The 21,557-nt window shown below is 27.2% G+C and overlaps 1 protein-coding gene across 15 annotated transcripts in view; it reads right to left on the bottom strand.

The window, feature by feature from the left end:
* LOC107445917 (protein hu-li tai shao) overlaps positions 1–21,557 on the bottom strand; it is a 72,097-nt gene that overhangs the window by 31,596 nt on the left and 18,944 nt on the right. For 9 of the 15 annotated variants that reach the window (XM_016060409.3, XM_071187618.1, XM_071187622.1 and 6 more), the window contains 4 exons: positions 13,950–14,126; positions 10,443–10,728; positions 7,002–7,232; positions 5,259–5,501 (listed from right to left, as the gene is read on the bottom strand). In XM_016060409.3, coding sequence (XP_015915895.1) covers positions 5,259–5,501; positions 7,002–7,232; positions 10,443–10,728; positions 13,950–14,122 — 933 coding nt within the window. In that variant the 5' untranslated portion in view covers positions 14,123–14,126. Of the gene's footprint in view, positions 1–5,258; positions 5,502–7,001; positions 7,233–10,442; positions 10,729–13,949; positions 14,127–19,918; positions 20,061–21,557 lie in introns of those variants that run through there. The other 6 variants (XM_071187621.1, XM_071187624.1, XM_016060411.3 and 3 more) reach the window with 5 other exon arrangements.

Below are 21,557 nucleotides of genomic sequence, written 5' to 3'. Positions count from 1 at the left end.
TTTCAAAAGAGGTTTTCTAGCAGCTACATAACTTTTTAAACCAGTCACATTGTACAGTAATTACTGACACTGTTTTCAGCTTAGTAGCATTCAATTCCTTACGGATTTCTGATGCTGTTTGAGTCCGCTGGCGCTTACTTTAAATGCAAATAAACTTATCCTCACATTTGGACTTCATTATAGGTCTCCCTGATCATTGGCGGTTCTTATTTTGGCCAGTTTCTTTCTTCCTTTGCAAAATTCTGACAACAGTGGTCTGGAAAACATTAGTTTTAGAGGCAAACTGTCTACATGAATAGCCTTCTCCATGAAGTGCAATAATAACTGCACATGTTTTGACACTTATTTCTGGTTTTTGACTCATATTTCTGTAATAAATAGTATATAATGTTAACCTTTGTTAAAAACAAAGGTTAACATGTACCAGTTATTCTCTCAAATGAAGGCTATTATATCAAAATTTTAAATGTGTTATGTACATGAACTTAATTTATAATAAACCTTACAAAAAGAGATTAAAAGTAAATTGTTTATAAACTAAAAATTAATGGCATTTTTTTAAATAAAGTACACTCTTTTTAGAATAGGCATTTACATGCACTTTCATTCCTTTCGTAATCAACAAAATAGATACAAAATGAAAAAATTCTTAACAGTTTTAAATAGAAATAGAGTTTTACAAAGTTTGATAAAATACACATATAGGTCAGAAATATTTAGCTATTTTTGAAAGTTTTGTAATACATACGAGTCTAAACTTATGACCGGTACTGTATATATATGTACACACATATATACATACATATACATACATATATACACACACTAGGACTGGGCGATATAAGAAATTTTATATTGTGATGCATCGTCAGTCTTGCATCGCGATATAGTATTTGTGAAATTCATTTACTTGTAAGGCGCAGAAAGTCGGATTTCTATTAAAACTTCATACTCAGATTGATTTAAACCCATTTATGAATTTGATGTATATGTTTTGCTTAAGAAAGATATTAATGTTATATTTTCTAAAAATGATAGCGCAAATAACGAGATTTCTTAGCTTAAAAATAAATAAAAAAATAAATAAAATTGAAATCTATCAATATATTTACTTAACATTATAGACAGAAAATTTAAAAAATAAGTTCTTTAAAAATTATTTGTATGCTTAAAACAAAGTATTAAATAAATTAAACAAAAAAAAACACTTTTAAAACAACATTAGTTTTTATCATTATTATTTCACATAAATAATAAAGTTAAATTGAATAATTACCGAATTCTGAACGAAAAAACAAAGTAAGGTTTAATTTCTTAAAAATAAAAACAAAAGAATTATGATCGTTGAAGATTCATTTTTTAAAAATTNTGAAATTCAACTAATTTGAGTTTATTAGGGTAAAAAAAAACTAGCCATCAGACAATTTATAACGCTCAAAACTTGGGATTATGTTCAAAGCATTCAGATCCAACGTATAGAAATTCCAGAGCTAATTTTTAATAGCTAAATATCACATAACTTAGATGGTAATAGCAAAACGTAGTCTTTATTATCATCAGTTTAGAAAAAAAATAAAATACGGGTCTTGTTTTTGATGGTTCGATGTCTTGCGGGGAATGTAACGTAATTATTCATGGGAACTAGAAACTCCCATTGAATGGATTCTCACGAATACGAAGCAATCGAAACTGAAACATCTCAAAGAGAAAGAAGCGCTACACTTGTCAACTTTACGAGATAAGATTAGCACAGTAAAACCAAACAATAGTAAATTTCTTTTTTTATTATGATTTTTATTTATTTGTACTGCTTGTAACTCACATAATTAAAATATTTGTTGACTTATCCTGATTATTTTCTCATTTGTTTGATTGATTTTATTTGGCTCAATCTGCTTACTAAATATCTAAATGAAAGTTGACATTTAAAGGAAATTCCATCAAGCTAGATTGAATGTCTTACCAAAATTACACCGGATTTATTTTCTTAAGAGATAACGTTTACTCCAAAAATCACAGCAGACACAGTCATATATATATATATATATATATATATATACATATACAGGGTGGTCCTGAATTCATGGTACAAACTTTAAGGGTAGATACAGGACAGGACATTGCAAAAATCAATATTTTGTAGGAATGTATGGGCGTGACACGGTGAGGGGCAAACAGGAGAAGAGTATATGTCTAGCCGCCGCTCAACGTGATGCATCCCAGTAGGGGAGCGTGCCATTCGCAATTGTGCTGATGCCTACGACGAAAGACTAAATATGCCGTACAAGTAGCATTACATGCAAGGCCGTGCAAATGGTAACACCAGAACTGCGCTAATAATGTATCAAGTACAGTTTCTTGAGCGACGAATGCCGGGTGGCAGAATTTTTCAGCGGCTAAATCTTCAACTTTGTGAAACAGGTTTGTTCCACATCACCAGACAAGAAGCTGGTCGACGAAGAGCTGTATGCATGAATTTCTGCCAGTGGGTGATACAGCAATATGTACTGCAGCCTGATTTCATAGCTCATGTGCTATTTACAGATGAAGCGACGTCTACATGTGAAGGTGTCTTTAGTGCAAGCAATTCCCATGTGTGGACAACTGAGAATCCACATGCAGCATGTCTACATGAGTATCAACGATTCTTTTGTGTGAGCAGGTATTATCAACAACTTTTTGATTGGCCCATACTTACTACTGACGAGACTTAATGCTGAATGTTATTTTTTTTCTTCTGGAACAGGTGTTACCAGAACTACTGCAGGATGTTCCCGATTGTCATTCATAACCACATGTGGTTTCAGCATGATGAGGCACCAGCCCACTGAAATGCGCACTTGCCTGAATGCCAAGTTTGAGGTGTGGTGGACAAGTTCATTGGCCACCCTGATGTCCCGATTTTTCAAGCTTCGATTTCCTTTTATGGAGACCTCTTAAGAATCTTGTTTATGTGACTCCACTAGACTCAGGAGAGGATCTCATTGCTGCATGTGTGCGCCAATCGCTCTACAGACCCTGTCAAACATGTATCGCTACCGGTTGACGCAATTGTGAACAGCTATTGTAAACATTACACTTGTCAACGACACTTTCAATAAACATTGTCTTCTTATTTTTTATGTTTGCACCTCACTACATCACTTGCATCCATACATTACTATACAATACATACATGTTTTTATGTCCTGTACCTACCCTTCAAGTTTGTACCATGAATTCGGGACAACTCTGTATAAATATATACAAATATAAATATATACAGTGAAACCTCGATCAAGCAAACATTCTAAGGACCGAAAAAATTGTCCATTTATGAGAGTTGTTAGTTTACAGGGAGGGTACCTTAAAAACGAAGTTTAACATAAATTGTTTTTAGAATATTTTGATAAATGTAGAATAATAATCAACAATAACTATCTACAAGGATATTTATTTCAATTTTAAAAAACTGTTTTTCAATAAAAAGAAAATTTAAAAAAGTTTGATATAAATACATAATTTTAGATGTAGCTACAGATAAATGGATATAATTTTCCTATTAGTACAGATATTCAAGTTAAACATGATACCAAATAGGAGCTTTTCGTCCTCAGTCAGTTTAAATTATCAGGTTTACATTCCCTAACACCTACCTATCACTTGATAGGAAACTTGGTCCATAACTTCTTGAAAAAAAAACCTCCCACTATTCACAGAAGGAAAAAAAAAATTTATACCATTAAGTCATGAGGACCTAAGCAGTTCATTATTCACAACTGATCATCTATCAAGTGTCTGAATAAATGTTTCATTTATATGAACACTTCGAAGATTATACTTCTGTTCTTTTTTTTAACCACAGATGTGTTAAATACAGTCTGCAGATTCATAAGGAAATGAGAGAAATTTTCAGTTGTGAAGAAGCATTGAGAACATTTAAGACGTCATTTCAACTTGAGGGGTCTCATAACCTGTGTTGTCCAGATAAAAAGATCAAAAAATACCGGTGTCCGAATTATTTGACAAAAGCAGTATCATTTTCTCTCCTTCCTTTGCAAAGATAAGTCAATGTGACAGGAGAAAGATTGATTCTTTAGTAGTGAAATAACTTAGCAATATTTTTAGTTATAGTTAAGGCAAAAAATTTGCATGCTTTAAAAATGGTTAAAAGTTCCATATTTTGTTTCTTGCAATTTAGAGCAGAAATAATATTTCTTTTTTAAATTTAGAAAAAGTAGAGTCCGGTTTGAAGAGATGGAAAATAACGTTTCAGGACAAAAATAACTGTCAGCGTCTGGTTACGGGAATGTCCGCTTTGGGGAGAATGTACATAATGGTTTATTCAAAGAAGATTCCCGGGAAATTATAAATATGTCTGTATTGAGCAGTGTCCGTTTTGCAGGAGTGTCCATAACAGGAAGTTTCACTGTGTATATAGATATATAATATGATATAAATACAAAGAACACATGGGAAAGAAATATTTTAAAAGAAAAGAAAAATTAAAAATATTTTTTAAAAAAAACGAAAAGATCTCATCAGCTCACATGATTATATCCATATTTTAGAGTGTTTTCTAATAGTGTATTAACAAAGCCAAAGCAAAATATATCGATATAATAAAATATGCATATATGTTTAAGTAGTACAATGTAAATGTCACGATTAAAAGCTTAAAAATAAGTAAATTTTTCTCTTAACATACAATGTGATGATACTGTCTCCTGCCAAATCATAGTAATCACCAAAAGAGAAAAAGACACTAATGTAAACCTCCAAATTTTAACAAATAAAGTCAGTCAATCAATGCTTTTGAGTATGTCGACAAATAAACGTTGCTCCACCTGCTAACGTCAAGGCATCTTGCCATGAATGTTTTGGTAGCAGCCAAAAACAATCACTTAAAAAAGAAAAAGTTGACACAGTTTTAAAATTTTTTTTAATAAAAGAATGAATTTTTTTTAAAGAAATAAGTGTAAACCTCAGAAAAGAAAATTATAACTAGGAATATCCTACATAAATCTTTTTAAAAGAAAAAAGTTAAGGGAAAAGTGTTTTAACATTATAGCTAAAACTTTTTTTATGTATACAAAAAAATGCTCTCCAAAACTATATGGCTGATGAGACTGTTCTTAATGTTAACACTAAGAGTTTGATAATTTAATTTTTATATCAATTGGCAACTTCTTTGAGTTTGGCAACTTTTTTGTCAAACACACAACTTGAAATTTTTTCCTGTGTTTAACAACCAACTACCAAAGCAAAGAACTATTTACCTGGGCTTCACAGGCCAAAATAAGATTTTGAAGATAAAATAGAGCTTCTTCTATGCTTTCTCCCATTACGCAGCAGCCGTGATTCCGGAGAATCATAACTTTGTTTACTGGTCCAAGATCACGTGCAATAGACTCTCGTTCTTCTGCATCAACAAGTATACCATTATAATCATGATAGCTAACATCACCAATTAAAGCAGCTTCCTGAGAAACTGCAAGGAGACCAGTTTTCATGGATGAAACCTGAAACAAAAATAAAAAAATGTTTATCATGTATGTTAATACTTAGCATGCTAGGATAACAGTAATTAAAATAAAACTGATTACAAATATACTAAGTTTTAATTTGGTTTATGGAGAAAATTTGGCATGACTTATGTGTTGGAAATGTATATTTTTCAGAATATATTTAAATGGAGACTATGTTTTATGAAGCAATAACTAGTAATGTGGATCAAACTTATTTTAATAATTCAAAAACAAAAACCTTTTTTAATCCTAAATATTTAAATAATTTTCTACTTTTATAACATTGGAGGAAACTGGTTTTATGTGCAAATATGCAAACAAATTGTACCTTGAACTCTGGAGTTAATGCGCGAAAGGTTAAAATTGCATTTTGAGGTTAGATATCTTAAAAGAATTTTTGAATAAAAAGAAAACGAAAAACAATGCAAGTAGTTTGTTAATGTAAACTGCGGATGCTTCAAAAGTTAAAAAGGTGGGAAAAGTTGATGCTTCGAGCTCACAAAAATAGGTGTCCATTTTCAAAATTTACCAGATGTGACCGAAGTTTCTAGTTTTGTTTTTCCTAATTTTTTTATTTCTAATTTTTAACTTTGTGTTTTCCTTTTTAATCTGTTTTAATTTTTTTCATTCATGTCAGGTGAGTCTCCAAAATGGGCACCTATTTCAGTGCATAAACATGTCTTATTTCTCCTCTTTTATAATTTAAATTTTACATTAACAAGTACATCTTTTCACTTCAGTTTCAAGGAATTATTTATTTAACATAAATAGTTCTTTCAAATGTGTAACACTTAAAAATTTATGAAATGAAATAACTACTTTGAAACATTGTCTTTGGAAGAACTTAACATACCCTCAAACACTTTAGAATTTGATTCTAAAATAAAAAATTTATATCTCACAATTTTCTTTCGAAGCAAATAAGCTTTCCCATTGATAAATATATATTACCACTTCAGTTTTTAGAGATTATTTAAACATTGAAACCTATTCAAATAGTTATACTTGAGTTTCCTTTATAACTATTAGAATAAACATTAGCAATAAAAAGAAAATAAGATGAAAGGTATAAGAACCTGTTCAATAAGCACTTAGACATTAACTTTTTTTTTTTGAAAGTTAGAAAATGCCACCAATCTTAATAATAACAAATTTAACTGTACAAAAACAATTTACAAAAAAAATATGTTCACTCATATAGCATCTTGAAGAGTTAAGAAATTAATTCTCGACTAGCAAAGAAATTTCACTTCAAAATGTAAAAATTAAATTATTTGTTAAAAGAAAATTTTAAAAAATTAGAAATAATCGCAAGTAATGAATAATGAAATGCAATAGAGTTAAAAATCACTACACTAAACCAATGCTGTTTATGCATATAAGAGTTAATACAAAACAAATTCCAGCACCATAATGAATATTGAGATAAAGTGAATATATCAATAATAGCTAACTTTTGTATTCAGATTACTGTAGTGAAAATTTTATACTTACAGCAATGACGCATGGAACATGAACATGAATCACACATCGGACATCTGGCCTGGCGGAATGCACAGCAGAATGTAATACATACCCAGCTCGATTAAAAGAAAATGCAGTAGAACCAGGATCAATAACATTTCCTTGCATATCAACTTTAAGTAGAGACGATGCTGTAACTTCAGGATATTGAAGTCCAAAAGGATTCAATAAAAAGTGTTCAAGATCTTGACTAACCCGTACCTTAAAATGAAGAAAATAATTTCTGACTGTATAACATACAAAGGAAAGTAATAAACATTCAATTAGTATAAAAGTCTACAAAAATACATAATTTAATCAGAATCAGTCATATATATATATATATATATATATATATATATATATATATATCTATATATATATATATATATATATATATATATATATATATATATATATATATATATATATATATATATATATATATATATATATATATATATATATATATATATATATATATATATATATATATATATATATATATATATATATATATATATATATATATATATATATATATATATATATATATATATATATATATATATATATATATATATATATATATATATATATATATATATATATATATATATATATATATATATATATATATATATATATATATATATATATATATATATATATATATATATATATATATATATATATATATATATATATATATATATATATATATATATATATATATATATATATATATATATATATATATATATATATATATATATATATATATATATATATATATATATATATATATATATATATATATATATATATATATATATATATATATATATATATATATATATNTAAATATATATATATATTTGTTTTTTTTTGTTTTTTGCAGCTCTAACTGATTTTAGGAAATTTGGGGTTTTTAATTGAAAACAGTTTAAAGTGATATAAATAGTTTAATATCTTTTAATTCAGAAATTTTTCAATCTCTACTAGAAATAAATGATGCCACACATAAAATATTTTAAGAAACCAGAAAACTAGAAAAAGTGAGGAACCAAGCTTGAAAAATAAGCATTTCAAGACAGCAGCTCTCTGTATGCAATTACTGATGCTGTAAAATAGATATATCTGATCACTTAAAACTCACAGATTGAATTCCAGCAAAGAGCAGAATGTTTATATTCAAATTTTATATGCAGGTCATCAGGGTTATATGCAAGTGTAGAAGAAATTTGGGTCCGTTAATAAACCCTTCACGAAATATCTTTTTATAAAAACAGATCCTTCACAAAATAATTTATCTTTTAATTGGACCCTTCGCAAATATGTTTATCTTCATTATTGTTTCGTTAATCGAATAAACCCTTTTTGGGGAAGGGGGTGAAAAAAAGAAAGACCGTTCTAACTATGCTTTCCAAGTTTCCCTAAGTTTAAATTCCAAATGTAGTATTCTAAGGAAATATTTCTACTTTTACAAACATTGTGTACACATTCTTATTAATATTAAGCAGGGTTCGTGATTTAAATCTGATTTTTTTTTTATTTAAATCAGATTTTTTTTATTTTTATTCAAATACATTGTAAGAACTTTATGATTCATGATTAAATGATGATTTATGATTAGAAAAACTTTATAAGTGTGTAATCAAAATTAATATTAAAACTGTATTATAACAATATTTTAGAAGCTTTCTAACTTACTAATTTTTTATTATAATACATAGCTTTGAATGCATAGCAACCATTTTGAAATAATTACATGATTGAAATTTAGAGACTAGATCAAATAGAGAATTTAAAGAAAACTTCAGGGGTCTGTCTAGGTTTTTCGGCGAGATACTTACTTTGTGAAAAATTAGACATAACTCGTGAAAATTAAAAATTATATTAAAAAATCAACACAAAAATATGGATTTATCGTTTCTTATGAGACAAAAAAATAAAATTTTAAGAAAAAGTATTTTGTGAAACCACCGTTTTTATTAAAATTGAATTTGTGAATCAACCGCTTAACTGTAGTAAATTTGGCTTGGACAGACCCCTGTTCTTTAACTATTAAAACAAAGTTTCAATTAGCGAACCATAATTTTAATTTAAAATTGAGATTTTTTATTCTCTTGATTTTTAATGACAATAAAAATATTTAAATCATATATTTTTACATTAAAATATTCATTTTTAATCCTATATCAAAATAGATAAGTTAAGTCCAAAAATGTTTTTAAAAAATCTATGTACTTATTGGATTTTTTTTTCCACAAAATTTCTTAATGGAAAGTCTGATAATGTCAAAGATACTGCAAACATATGAGAAAAAAATATCAGTTAATAACTCTACTGCTTCAAATAAACTTTGAAAGGGAAGAAATTCACTATATCAGGAAAATAATCTGAATTCATCACCCTTTTTCTTTCTTTCTATTTTTGGCATATTAGGGTAATTTCTTTTCAATATAACCTCAAGCTTTAGAAATATACATTTACCACCAATAAAATATAATGTAGATTTTAAGTCTATGCTTTTTCAATCAAACAGTAGAATTTTAACTAACATTTTATTTGCAATTTCACAGTTGTTGGAATTTAACACACACCAAGAACGAAAGTAATTTCATTTACTAAAATTAATTAATGCAGCAATTTATTTAAAATAAATTTTATAACTAAGAAAAGAAAAGTATCAATAAGTTAAAACACTGTTTTTTAACTTTTAAAATCAATATATATTAAAAAATCAGTGGATTTAAATCGATGATTTTTTTAAAAAAATCTTTTGATTTAAATTATGATTTAAATCGTGATTTAAATCAACAAACCCTGACATTAAGTGATATTTTTTTTTTTTGAAAATAAATTGACCAATTTATATTTATTCATAGAATTAATAGAATATCATGTAAATAAAAATTAATTTTAGGCAATTTTCTAAGTAAAATATTATAAATTTAAGAATTGTTTAAATTTACTTAATGTGTAACACATTAAAAGTGATACATAACTAAGTTGTGTTATTTAAAATATGTCAATTGAAATTATTAAAAATGTGAGTGATTTTGTTTCCCTTATTCGTCCGAAATGAATATTCTGTGTTGAGCAGTAATGGCTAAATACCAAATATTTGTATGTTGCATCTCTAATTTAGTAGCAGCAATTGTTGAGCAGAATCTTCTCCATTTACAATTTAAAAACTTCTCGAAAAGGTTTTTAGCAATTTTTGCTATGACAGGACCCTATTTGCACAAATTCACAAAGGCAGGACCCTGGTTGAAAGAATGTGACTTGACGCTTATTTTATATTTACAAATTGAGTAGTTTTTTCACAATTTTACAAAAACAGGACCTTTCACAAAACGTCTAGGACCCCTGGTCATAATTTTTAAACATTAGCACAAGAAACAAAAGAAGCTTAGTATTACTTACCGTAATATGATTATATATCGATTGCGACCAGCCATATAAATGAATTAATCTGTACAGAGCAGCTAATTTGCATCTAAGCAGTTTTTCAATCTTAGTATAACGAATACCATCTACACCTCTAATATCATTAATAGGAATTACACAATGTCCAGATCGAAGCCCAGATGACTGACGATTAGGTAATAACAAGTCTGTCACCTGTTGCAATGCAGCTAAATTGGCGGGAAGGTATCCTTCATTAATCTGGGATTCTATAATCCTCTCTAATTCCTCACGGAAAACTTGACTGTAAAACAAAAAATTAGAAGTAAGAAGAAGAAGAAAAAAAATTTTCAATGCATAGAATTATATAATATGGAATAACAATTTAATTAGAAATAATAAAATCTAAAGGAAAAAAACAAATTAGATTTTTATCAGCTTCTATAAATCTAATAACAGGAAAACAGTTCATTAGCAGTTAATTAACCTAGTAGCATAACATGTGTTAGATATTAACTTAAGTCTTCGTATAACATATATTTAATTACATCTAAGGCGGAGATTCTTAAGTGTACCATGAAGTAAAAAGAAAAGCTCACTTTCTTGATATAGAATTAAGATATTTTCACCATAAACTGTGTTCAGACTTTTTAAATAAATTAGTTGTAATTAGAATTGATATTGAAGTAGAATTGGACAGAATAGAAGTTAATTTGAACAAGATATTTTTCAGAAGACAAAAGCAAAGTAAAAAATTTTGAGAACATGACTTCAACCTCAAAGGAAAAAACAAAAACAAAAATTAAACTAATTCTGATGAAAAAAATAAAAAGAATGAGAAAACATAAAAGAAATACCACTAGTGCAAATCAGGGTTATGAAACTTGTGTTTATCTTGAGGAATACATTTCTTGATAGGTTGTTGAAATAGGCATTTAACTAAAAATAAACTTACACTCCAGATTATTTCTTCATTAAATAACTAACAATCATAAGACATCTAAATATGAGGAATAACTACAACTCTATCAATTCTGAATTAATTAAATCAATATATATTTATTCAAAAAAAATACATTTCCCTTGCAAGGATGCTAGGAATGTGTATCCATTTAAAAAAAAATTAATATAACTTCTGTTGCAGACTTCACTTCCATTCAGCAACAGAGACAAATAATTCCGTGTTTTTATAAGTGCAAATAACTCCTGCTACAGAAGCTATTTTAAAAAATTATATTATATTTAAGTTATTTTAAAAAATTTTATTATAATTATATTAATATTTAAAAAAATAAATAAATGCTAAAAGGCACTTAAATTCATTTTTTTTTTTAAATAAAGTTATTTCAAATTGCTTTTTTGGAATCAAATTATCTTTTTTTGTTAACGATAAAATATATGTTCTATGCTCGTCTAGATTTAACAATACTTTCATTATTTATACATTATTTTATAATAATTTCCTTAGTTTATACAAACTGTAAAACTAGTTTATTATTTTTTATGTAAAGAGCCAATTATAATAATTTCCTTAGTTTATACAAACTGTAAAATTAGTGTTTATTATTTTTTATGTAAAGAGCCAATTAAGCGGGTTTAAAAGGCAAAGCAATCTGGAAAAAAACTGTGCAAGCTGTTCCAGATTTTGGCAAGCGATAGCAATCAGGGAGAGAATTCCTAAATGATTTACCAAAATAGTTTGTCTTTATATTTTTACTGTCAGCTTAATTTGAATTCCAAATTCATAAGAGGCAGAGAAACTGTGAAAAAAAGTACCTAAGCAATAATCAATAACTATTACTAGCCAAATCAGCTTACTCATCTTGAGAAAATGCTTATAGCGTCTAAAAACCACTATACTTTATAATTTAAAAGAGAAGGTGTTCATTATTAGGAGTCCTTTTCCTCTCAGTTGCCTATTCTTTTCCACGATTCTAAATTTGTGTTTTGATATTTTATTTGATAAAATAGTCATTATTAACAAATGAAAGCTCCTTACTGCTGTTTCAAGAAAATAAGAAGTTTATTCTAATTGCTACAGTGTTTAACCTGATTATTTTTTCTTTAAATACAAATGGATTTACTAATTTCAACCAAAATCAACATTTTTCTACCTGCTCCAATTCTTGGCATAGCATAACTTAGTGACAAGTAAATGCTTCATCAGGATTTTACAGAGACTAGGTAGTATATCAAAAACAAGGAAAGTTATTAGATTTGACAAAATATTTTGGAAATTACTATAATCTGTATCAAAATGTGTATTTTTCTTTTTCTAAGAACTTTATATCTGTGTTGTACTTAGATCAATTTTCATATTCTAAACAGCTTTGGATTTGCCAAGTGTTAATTTTTATGTCATAACTTTTCAGGAACATATTCTTTTACAGAAACTAATTACAAATTCAAGTCTTTTCTGAGCTAAATAAATATTTCATATTTAATTAGAAAAGAATTCAAAATAATTAAAGCAATTAAAAACTATACTTCCGGTGGAAAAACGCGATATGCAGCTGAAATTCCCAAAGGAATTGAAACAAACAAACAAAAAATGAAAAATACGGTAGTTGCTTGGTAGTCAGTATTATAATTTGGTTATAGGATATGTTTTCAGGGATCTGTTTAGGTTTTTCTGAGAGGTACCTATTTTGTGAAAATGTAGACATAACGTGAAAAATTAAAAATTTTATTAAAAAATCAATACAAAACTATGAATTTATTGTTTCCTACGGGATACAAAAATAAAGTTTTAAGAGAAAGTATTTTGTGAAAGTTTTCAAATACGTTCAAATACGAGCGTTTTATTCTTAAGTATTAGTTTTGATTTTATATTTTTGTATTTGCTTAATGTATTTTATATTTCGTAATGTAATTTCTCTTCCTGGACTTTGGTAAAACCTTTGGGGTACAAAGAGAGCAATTTAGACATTTGCAGTGCTCTCTCGATAGAAAAGGTTTTGTATTTATGGCTTCCGGAGCTGGTACCTCCTGAAGACATCAGCTTTGGTTGTCATATTTTTCACAATTTTCATTTTTTTTATTTTTCATAATTTCTTTTATTTCATATTTATAAATTCTTTATCTGAAACTTTTCAGAACTTAATTTGGCAAGTCTAAGTACATGTGCAATACATTTTTTCAAACTTGGAAATAACAATACTTGATACAGAGTAACCCAATAAATTTAACAATTCAAAAACAGTTTTAATTTTCTAATATCTAACTTAATTTGTCCTTTTTTCTTAATGTTAAATAGTGGGATTGTACCACATGAGGTTTATATCTCACTGGGTTTCCCAACAATGAATAAAAGAGAATTCATTATCGATAAAATATTGATTCCAAAGACAGATTAAGAAAGATACTTAAAAAGAACACTGCATAATTTTAAAATACTGTAACTGATTAACTGTAACTGATAATCTGTAATATGGGAGACTCACATCTTATAAAAAATATATTTTAAAAATATAATTATATTTCCACATTCTTTAGTGACTACTGGCATATATAATCAAAAGTAACCTATTCATGATGATATCCACTCGTTTTCTCCTTTCCATCTCCTTCATATCTTGATTTATGTCTGCAGGTCTCCACATTTGTTTTTGACATTCAGGATCATCTGGATCATATGTTGGAACAGGACCATTCTCCTCCACCACTCCATTAACTTTAACTTCATTTGCACCAGACATGGTTCTATAAAAGAGAAACAGATTGAAATAAATAGTCAGAATAAATATTTTTTTGAATTAAATGCTTAAAAAAATTTTACGTATCAAAAGCTTGTTAACAATGCCTAATACAATAATAAATATTCATAAAAGCATTTGAGAATAAAATATACAGCCTCGTAATCAATATATTCTAATCTAGAGGTCTCCACACTTATTTAGCCATACTAAAACTCTACTTAGATCCAAAGGTCAGCTAAGGCTTTATTTAGGAGGCAAAAATGTTCTGTCCCTAGTTTCAGAAATTTTAAAAAAATCTAGTCATTTTTCACAGTTTTATGATTATTTTAAGCATTTCCAAAGGGCATTTTGATATTTGTGACCCTCTCCTGGTAAGATATTTTAAATAACTCACTTGCCTACTAACCAGCTCATCATATCAAAATTAAAAAAAATTGAGAAATATGGCATAAATTTTTGTTTTAGAACAAAAATAACAAATATTTATGGTGGGAGAATACATTACTTTTTTTAAACATCTAATATAGTTAAGATTTTTAAAATTTACCTTTTGAAACATTATGGATTAAAATCTTATTAAATAAAAAATTTAATAAGTATTTTTTTCCCCTTTGTACAGTATAGATAATAGAACAAGAGAAAAATAAAAATTATTCATTAAATGCTAAGTACCACTCCATTTAGAGAAAGAAAATTGAGAAACATTTTGCTTGCAGTAGGATATAGTGCTAATAAAGAAAAATGCAATTGAAATAAACACAGGCATAACTAATACAGCAAAAATAAGTTCAAGTCCTTTTTTTCAACATGTCGAAACTATTTGCATTAGGTACTATTACAATGGGGAGAAAATAATAATGACTATTTGGAAGAAAATCAAAATTCAAAAGTCAGAAAACATCCAAATCTTGATAACTTCTATGATTTATCATTTATTATTATTATTATATGATTCAAGGTGTCCAAAAAGAAAACTTGAATCTCTCTAAAAATACACATCAGATCAAAAACCTAAAAACATACAAGCAGAGTATTTTCAAAAGATACATTCAATGATACCAAACTATTACTCCCTTCCCCCTTGGGGTTGCTTAAGAGTAGGCCTCATATATGGTTGACCAAAGAAAAATCAAGACATTTTTCAAAAAAATCAGAACAAAAATTAGAGCACTTTTTGAAATATTATGCATTAGCTCCTTGTAATTAGGGCAAACAAAAAACTAAAAAAAAGTATAATTTGCTCTAAGTAAGTATAATAAAATCAAATTTTATTGTAAACAAACAATAAAAATAGTTTTTATAATATTTCACAACATAATTTGATTAAATAGAACACTGAACAACTCTCAATACTTTGAGATCAATAAATCGGAATCCCTCATACCAATTTTTAATTCAAATTTATAAGGAGAAAAATAAAGACTTCATCAATTAAATCATTTTTAAGTACGGGAATCAATAATCTTAAATAAACAGTGAATACGATGCTTAAAATTTTTGCACAAAATTAATTTAGCAGATGATACCACACTTTAATACGTCGATAATATAAATACTGTATTGTTGATTGAAATAGGTTATTTTTATTAATAGATTATTTAAATCAGATGAAAGAGACGAATCAATGGTTTTGAGTTAAAGAATTCCCCCAACAAGAATCCTTAATTTTGCTGAAAATAATAAATAAGTTAATGACCTGCCTCCAGATCGACACAACAAAGGCTTGATAATGTAGAATTGTAAATTGAGTTTCCTCTCATAAAATGACAATTTCCAAAAGTGTGAAAAACTGAATAATGTGGTGAGTTTAAAGTAGGGGTGCACAACCTACTGCCCGTGGGCACACAAATTTCAAATCACCCATTTAAATAATAATTTGACATGCACTGTATTTCCAATTTCATCATAAATCCAAGTGACGTTTAGATCGAATAGAATTTATAACTACTAATTTCCACGTGTTTTCCCGATACATTTATTACGTTATTACGAATCGTGAGTTATAAATCGCACATTTAATGGATCACTTTTTGCCGTACTTAATTTGTGCCAATATCATTGTAAATCTAAGTTTTTTTCTGATCATTTTTCGGCAGTTTCTGCGATGTATTCTCACATATTTTAAAAAATTCTGATTTCAATTTCGAAATGCGAATTTGAAATCTCGCATTTCAATAATGACTTTGGCTCACTTTACTTGTGCTAATTTCATCATATATTCATTTTTTTTTTTTTTTATTGAATGCTTGATGCTTTTCTCTGTGATTTTTACAATCCCGTTACTATAACTACGATGTTAATATGACAAGCGAATTTCTAATCGCAAATTTAAATAATCACTATTTGATACAATTTATTTGTGCATAATTTAACGTAATGTTTTTTTTTGTTGATTCGGTAGTTGGCACCATGCATTTGTATGTGATATTTAGAATCCCGATACTTTAATATAATGTTATTGCCTCGTGAAAAATTCAAATTCAAAAACTTAGGAAAATGAGAGTATATATATAAAGCTGCTTACTGTTTGTAATTTATTTTGCTTCAATTTTTTTTTATCTTAAGTGATTTTTTCAGGAAAAAATTAAAAAGAAAATATTTTTTTAATTCTTAAAACCTCTAATAATTCAAGAAATAGAAATAAATGAAAAATAATACTAAATAAGTATTGAATTTTATTTTGTATATAATGGATTTGTTTTAATTTTTGTTTAAACATTAAATTTTCTTCAATAGTTTTTTTTAATAAAAAACATCAGTTTCTTTATTTTTAAATAAATTCGAATAAATAAAAGTATTTATTTTCTGCAAATATCTTATTAAGTTTACTGATTAAAAAAAAATTAGTGCTTAGAAAACTAATGTTTGTATAAAAATTATCCTATTTGCTGCTAACCTGATTAAATATGCACACAGCCCTGCCCTTCGTTAATCTACTTGGAAGGGCCACTTACAAAGCAAGTGAAACATTGTTGTGCATAATTTAAAGCATAATTTAATTAAAATAATTTTTTAATCAACATAATTTAAAGCATACATATTCTTAGGGGACGGTCCCTAAGTTCAAACAATCCAATTAAGCGATTTTTACCAGCATTATTAATTCGAATGAAAAGATGTTCAGTGGAAAATCGACATCTTTTGATTTCGATTTTTCAAATCTATTATTTTAATATGCGCATTTATTGAATGAAAATTGGATGTTTTGAATGCGCACGAAAATCAAGAATATCATAACAAAAAGCTAAAAATCGGGACAAATAAGGACAAAATATATTTATCAAGAAAAATCAGGCCAACCAAACCCTGGGAATCTTAAAGTCGTATATTTAAAACTTTCGCAAGAATTCGAATCCGATTTCATCTAAATTTTGTATTTTGCCATGTAAAATTACATAATTTAAAATGACATACAAAATTTTATAACTTACAATTCAAAAATTTTACGACTATTGTTTAATAAAAGAAAAAATACATTTACTAAAATTTATTTTTTACATGGAATTATCTTTGGAAAAACGAATTTTATAATTGTGTTTAAAAAAAATTTCAATTCAGTCAAAAATATCTTGAGATATGGTAAAATATGCAAAAACAAAATTAACATTAAGAGGCCCAAACTTTAAATTGCTCTCCTGACCAAACAATGGGGACCATAATTGTCAGATTGCAGCTCCCCCTGATATTTTGAGGGTCGGAAATCCGAATCAGTTGAATAAAAGGTATGTTTATTCAAAGAAAGTATATTTTTGCGTCTGATTTCATAACTTAAAATATCGTCTGTACTAATTGATTAGTATATTTGAGGTCACCCTCTCAAACCATTAAGATTGAGTCCTTGAACATAAAGATCCGATCATTAAATCTAAAGTTATTCAGGGTAGCTTTTTTTTTTCTTTTTGCGCATTGCACAATTTCACTTTCATTAGTTAGAAATCGTATTAGAAATAAATATGTATTGATTTGTGTCCTTGTTTTGTCGGACTGCGATATCAAAAGTAAAAAATTGATTAAAACTACCAATTTTTTCAATTTAACTACTAAAACTTTTTTAAACAAATCTAATACAATTTCGAAGAAAAAAAAATGAAGTTGTTGCATGTTGCAGCAGTTTTAGCTAAATTTAGAGAAAAATATTTATTTTGGAACAATTTTTAATTGGAGCTAAATAGAATAGAAACAGGATTTAACAATTCCTTTTCCCAATTACACTTAAACAGCATTTTCAAATACCACAATTTACTCTTACTAAAATTAAAAAAGGATGCTGAGCTAGAATACTTTGTTCACCAGACACAATAACCAATAGGACACATTTCTTATCACTTTCTAAAGATAAGAAGTCTATATTTTCTGTCTTTCTTTTTTCTTTATCTTAACCACAAATGTTTATCCACTTCGCTTTTCCGATCAGTGCAGGAGCTAATAGTGATCAAGTTACTTAAAGATAAGTTATTATCAGTAGCGTTATTATCGGTAGCATTATTTTAGGCTCCCACTCAAATTTTTACAGTCAACTAATAAGATTTCTGTCAAGTGTATCTCATACGTTAGTTCCGTGATGTTCTTATTTGAATATCTCACTGCTTAATACAAAGGGGGGCTCTTCAAAGTATAAACTTATCAACAAAATATTAAAAAAATTGAATGTAATAAAATATTTGGAGATAATCAAAAATATTCCAACAATAAAAAAAATGAATATAATCAAAAGAAATATATAAAAACGAACAGAACGTTTTGAACACGTTTTGAAAAAAAGATACCGAATTAAACGTAAAACTTCAAAACAGTCGCCAAGAAAGTAGCTTCACATTAAAAAGCAATCATTAATAGCGATGATTTCAGTACAAGAAAATAAATGAAAGAATGATACATCAATCTGACGTTATCCCAGCCGCAAAAATGAAATTTCAAGGTTTTCCACTGCAAAAAAATAAAGATCGTTTAAAATAAACAACGAGAGGAAGACTTCGCTTAATCAGCCAAAACAAAAACAAAAAACAGCTTATTATTACAGCTTTCCGCAACAAAAAGGAGTTATGGACTAATGAACAAATAAATTTTATAATAAACGAATTCCCAAAGCTAAAACGATAAGGATAGACAACGATCTTAAGCGAAATAATTTTCAAAATACAATGATGACGGGCAACATTTTTTAGCGATATGAAAATCACACCAGTATGCAACTGACAAACATCTAAGTGCCAATTGAATAAGAATGATGGGTACTGACAGCGATCTATGAGCCAATTTAACATGGTTACTGACAAAGATTTAAAGAGCTAATTTCAACATAGATAATTAACGATATTAAATGACTGATAAATTTATAAGCTGAATGACTCACAAAGATCTAAGTACCGTGTTAATTACAGCGGTGATTACTGGTAAAAATTTTAAAATTTAGCTAAATTTCAACAAATATCAAAAACGATTTTAATTGATGTGCAAATTTTAACCTTAAATAACTAACGAAGATCTGTGTCAATTGATGGTTAGTGACAATGATTTTATAAATTAAAATTCCATTATTGATGACCAAAACTCATCGTCACCGATCGTATAGTATACGCAAATTTTAACAATCACTTTGAATATCTATTTGGATATCTATATCTATTTGAATATGTAAATCAATATCTATTTGGATATCTAGATCAATATCTATTTGAATAACTATTTAACTATAAAACAAACTATTTAACTAACAGTTAATCTGAGTTACAAAATTTTGTTCAAATTTCTTAACCTATTATTTTTTCAATAGAATATAATGAAGCTTTCACTCACTTCATAATGAAAGTATTCCTCTAAGAATCGAATAACGATTGCATCTGGTACAGAATAGTCATGCGGGTCAACTTTCACTTAAAACACATGATCATGGTTAAAATGCGAAGCACGTGTTTTGAAACATCACACACGTCTAGCTACTTCGTAATCGTAGGTACGTGGTTTGCCTCATTTTTTCTTACTATTGGCGCCAAGTGCAAGAAGACATAATGCAATAGAGAAAAATAATATATTAACTTAGATACTTCAACCCTTTAAAAGATGCAGTTCTTGAATACGAATCAAAGTTTTCGACGTTACATAAGGTGAAAACTATAACGTATAAAGAAATATTTCCAAAGATATGATTTCGAATTTTAAAAAAAAAAAATTTATACAAAAATAAAACTAAGGTACCAACTTTAACATTTCGTGAGATTTAAAAAAATAAATAAATAAATAAAAAAATAAGGATAGAGCCCAAGATGTCCTTAAACTTTTAAGTGGAGAAAGAGAATTGGGGGCGAAAAATAAACTAACTAATTGAAAAAAGTTTTTTAGGAGTTTAAATTTAATATTAGAAACTTTCAGAAGCTTTTATAATTAAAAAATTTTTAAGTTAATCGTAACGTTAAGTTGCACCTCTCAAACTACATTACACTTTATCATTAGTAACTCTGAGTAGCGCAACTAATCTTCAAATTCTCTGCTTTTACTAAATAGCAGTTATTATTTAAAATGAAAGTGTGCTATTTTTAAGTAAACCAATTTATTTAACAAAAGTATCACAAAATGTTAAAGAGAAAATGGGATTTGTTTCGATTTTAATAACATCTTATAAGTTTTGCAAAATAATGCTCTCAGCTAGAGATACATAATGATAAATTTCTCTGTGAAATTTTAAGAATAGTTTAGAATGCATTAAATAAAGATATCATGCAAAAGAAAAACTATAGTCCAATATTAAAATGTATACAACATATTTAAAAAGATTTTTGTTCAAAATTCTTAAAACAAAAATATTTTAAGGAATTTTATTTAATGGAAAAAAAAGTTTAAGTCACTGGATATTAGATAAAAACTAGACAGAATCTCGAAATTGTGCCACCTAAACCGCGGGGTTTCCCTATGCAGTTCGAAGAATTTGTATTGTTGAAAAGTATTTTTAATCATAAATTAAATTTATTACAGTGTATTTGAATAAAAATAAAAAAAATCTGATTTAAATAAAAAAAATCAGATTTAAATCAAATCAAAAAAATCGGATTTTTTTTCTAAAAAATCAAAAAAAAAACACAAACCCTGTTCTAGTGTATTCAAAAAAGTTTTTTAAAAAAAAACTCAAAAGTTACATATAAATTTCCCCGAATGAATAAATCATTATACACAGAATAATTAATTCAACAATAAAAATATGAGCTATATATATTAGTAATAATTGCAACACTAAGTTCTAGCAATCAGATTCAACTCAAAGGTTAAAAAAATATTTATCATCCAAGTTCAAATGAATAAACATTTCAATTAAGGAAGAAGGAATTATCTTCAAAGTTTTAGTTTTAAAAAAAAAAAAACAAATTGAATGATAATTGCATTAAAAGGATATAACGAAAGGTTAAAAATAGTAAAATATAGCAACAAAAACAAGCTACGATAA

The sequence above is a fragment of the Parasteatoda tepidariorum genome, chromosome X1 (assembly GCF_043381705.1).
Source record: "Parasteatoda tepidariorum isolate YZ-2023 chromosome X1, CAS_Ptep_4.0, whole genome shotgun sequence".
NCBI lineage: Eukaryota > Metazoa > Arthropoda > Arachnida > Araneae > Theridiidae > Parasteatoda > Parasteatoda tepidariorum.
This window is presented reverse-complemented; position numbering and strand designations above follow the sequence as displayed.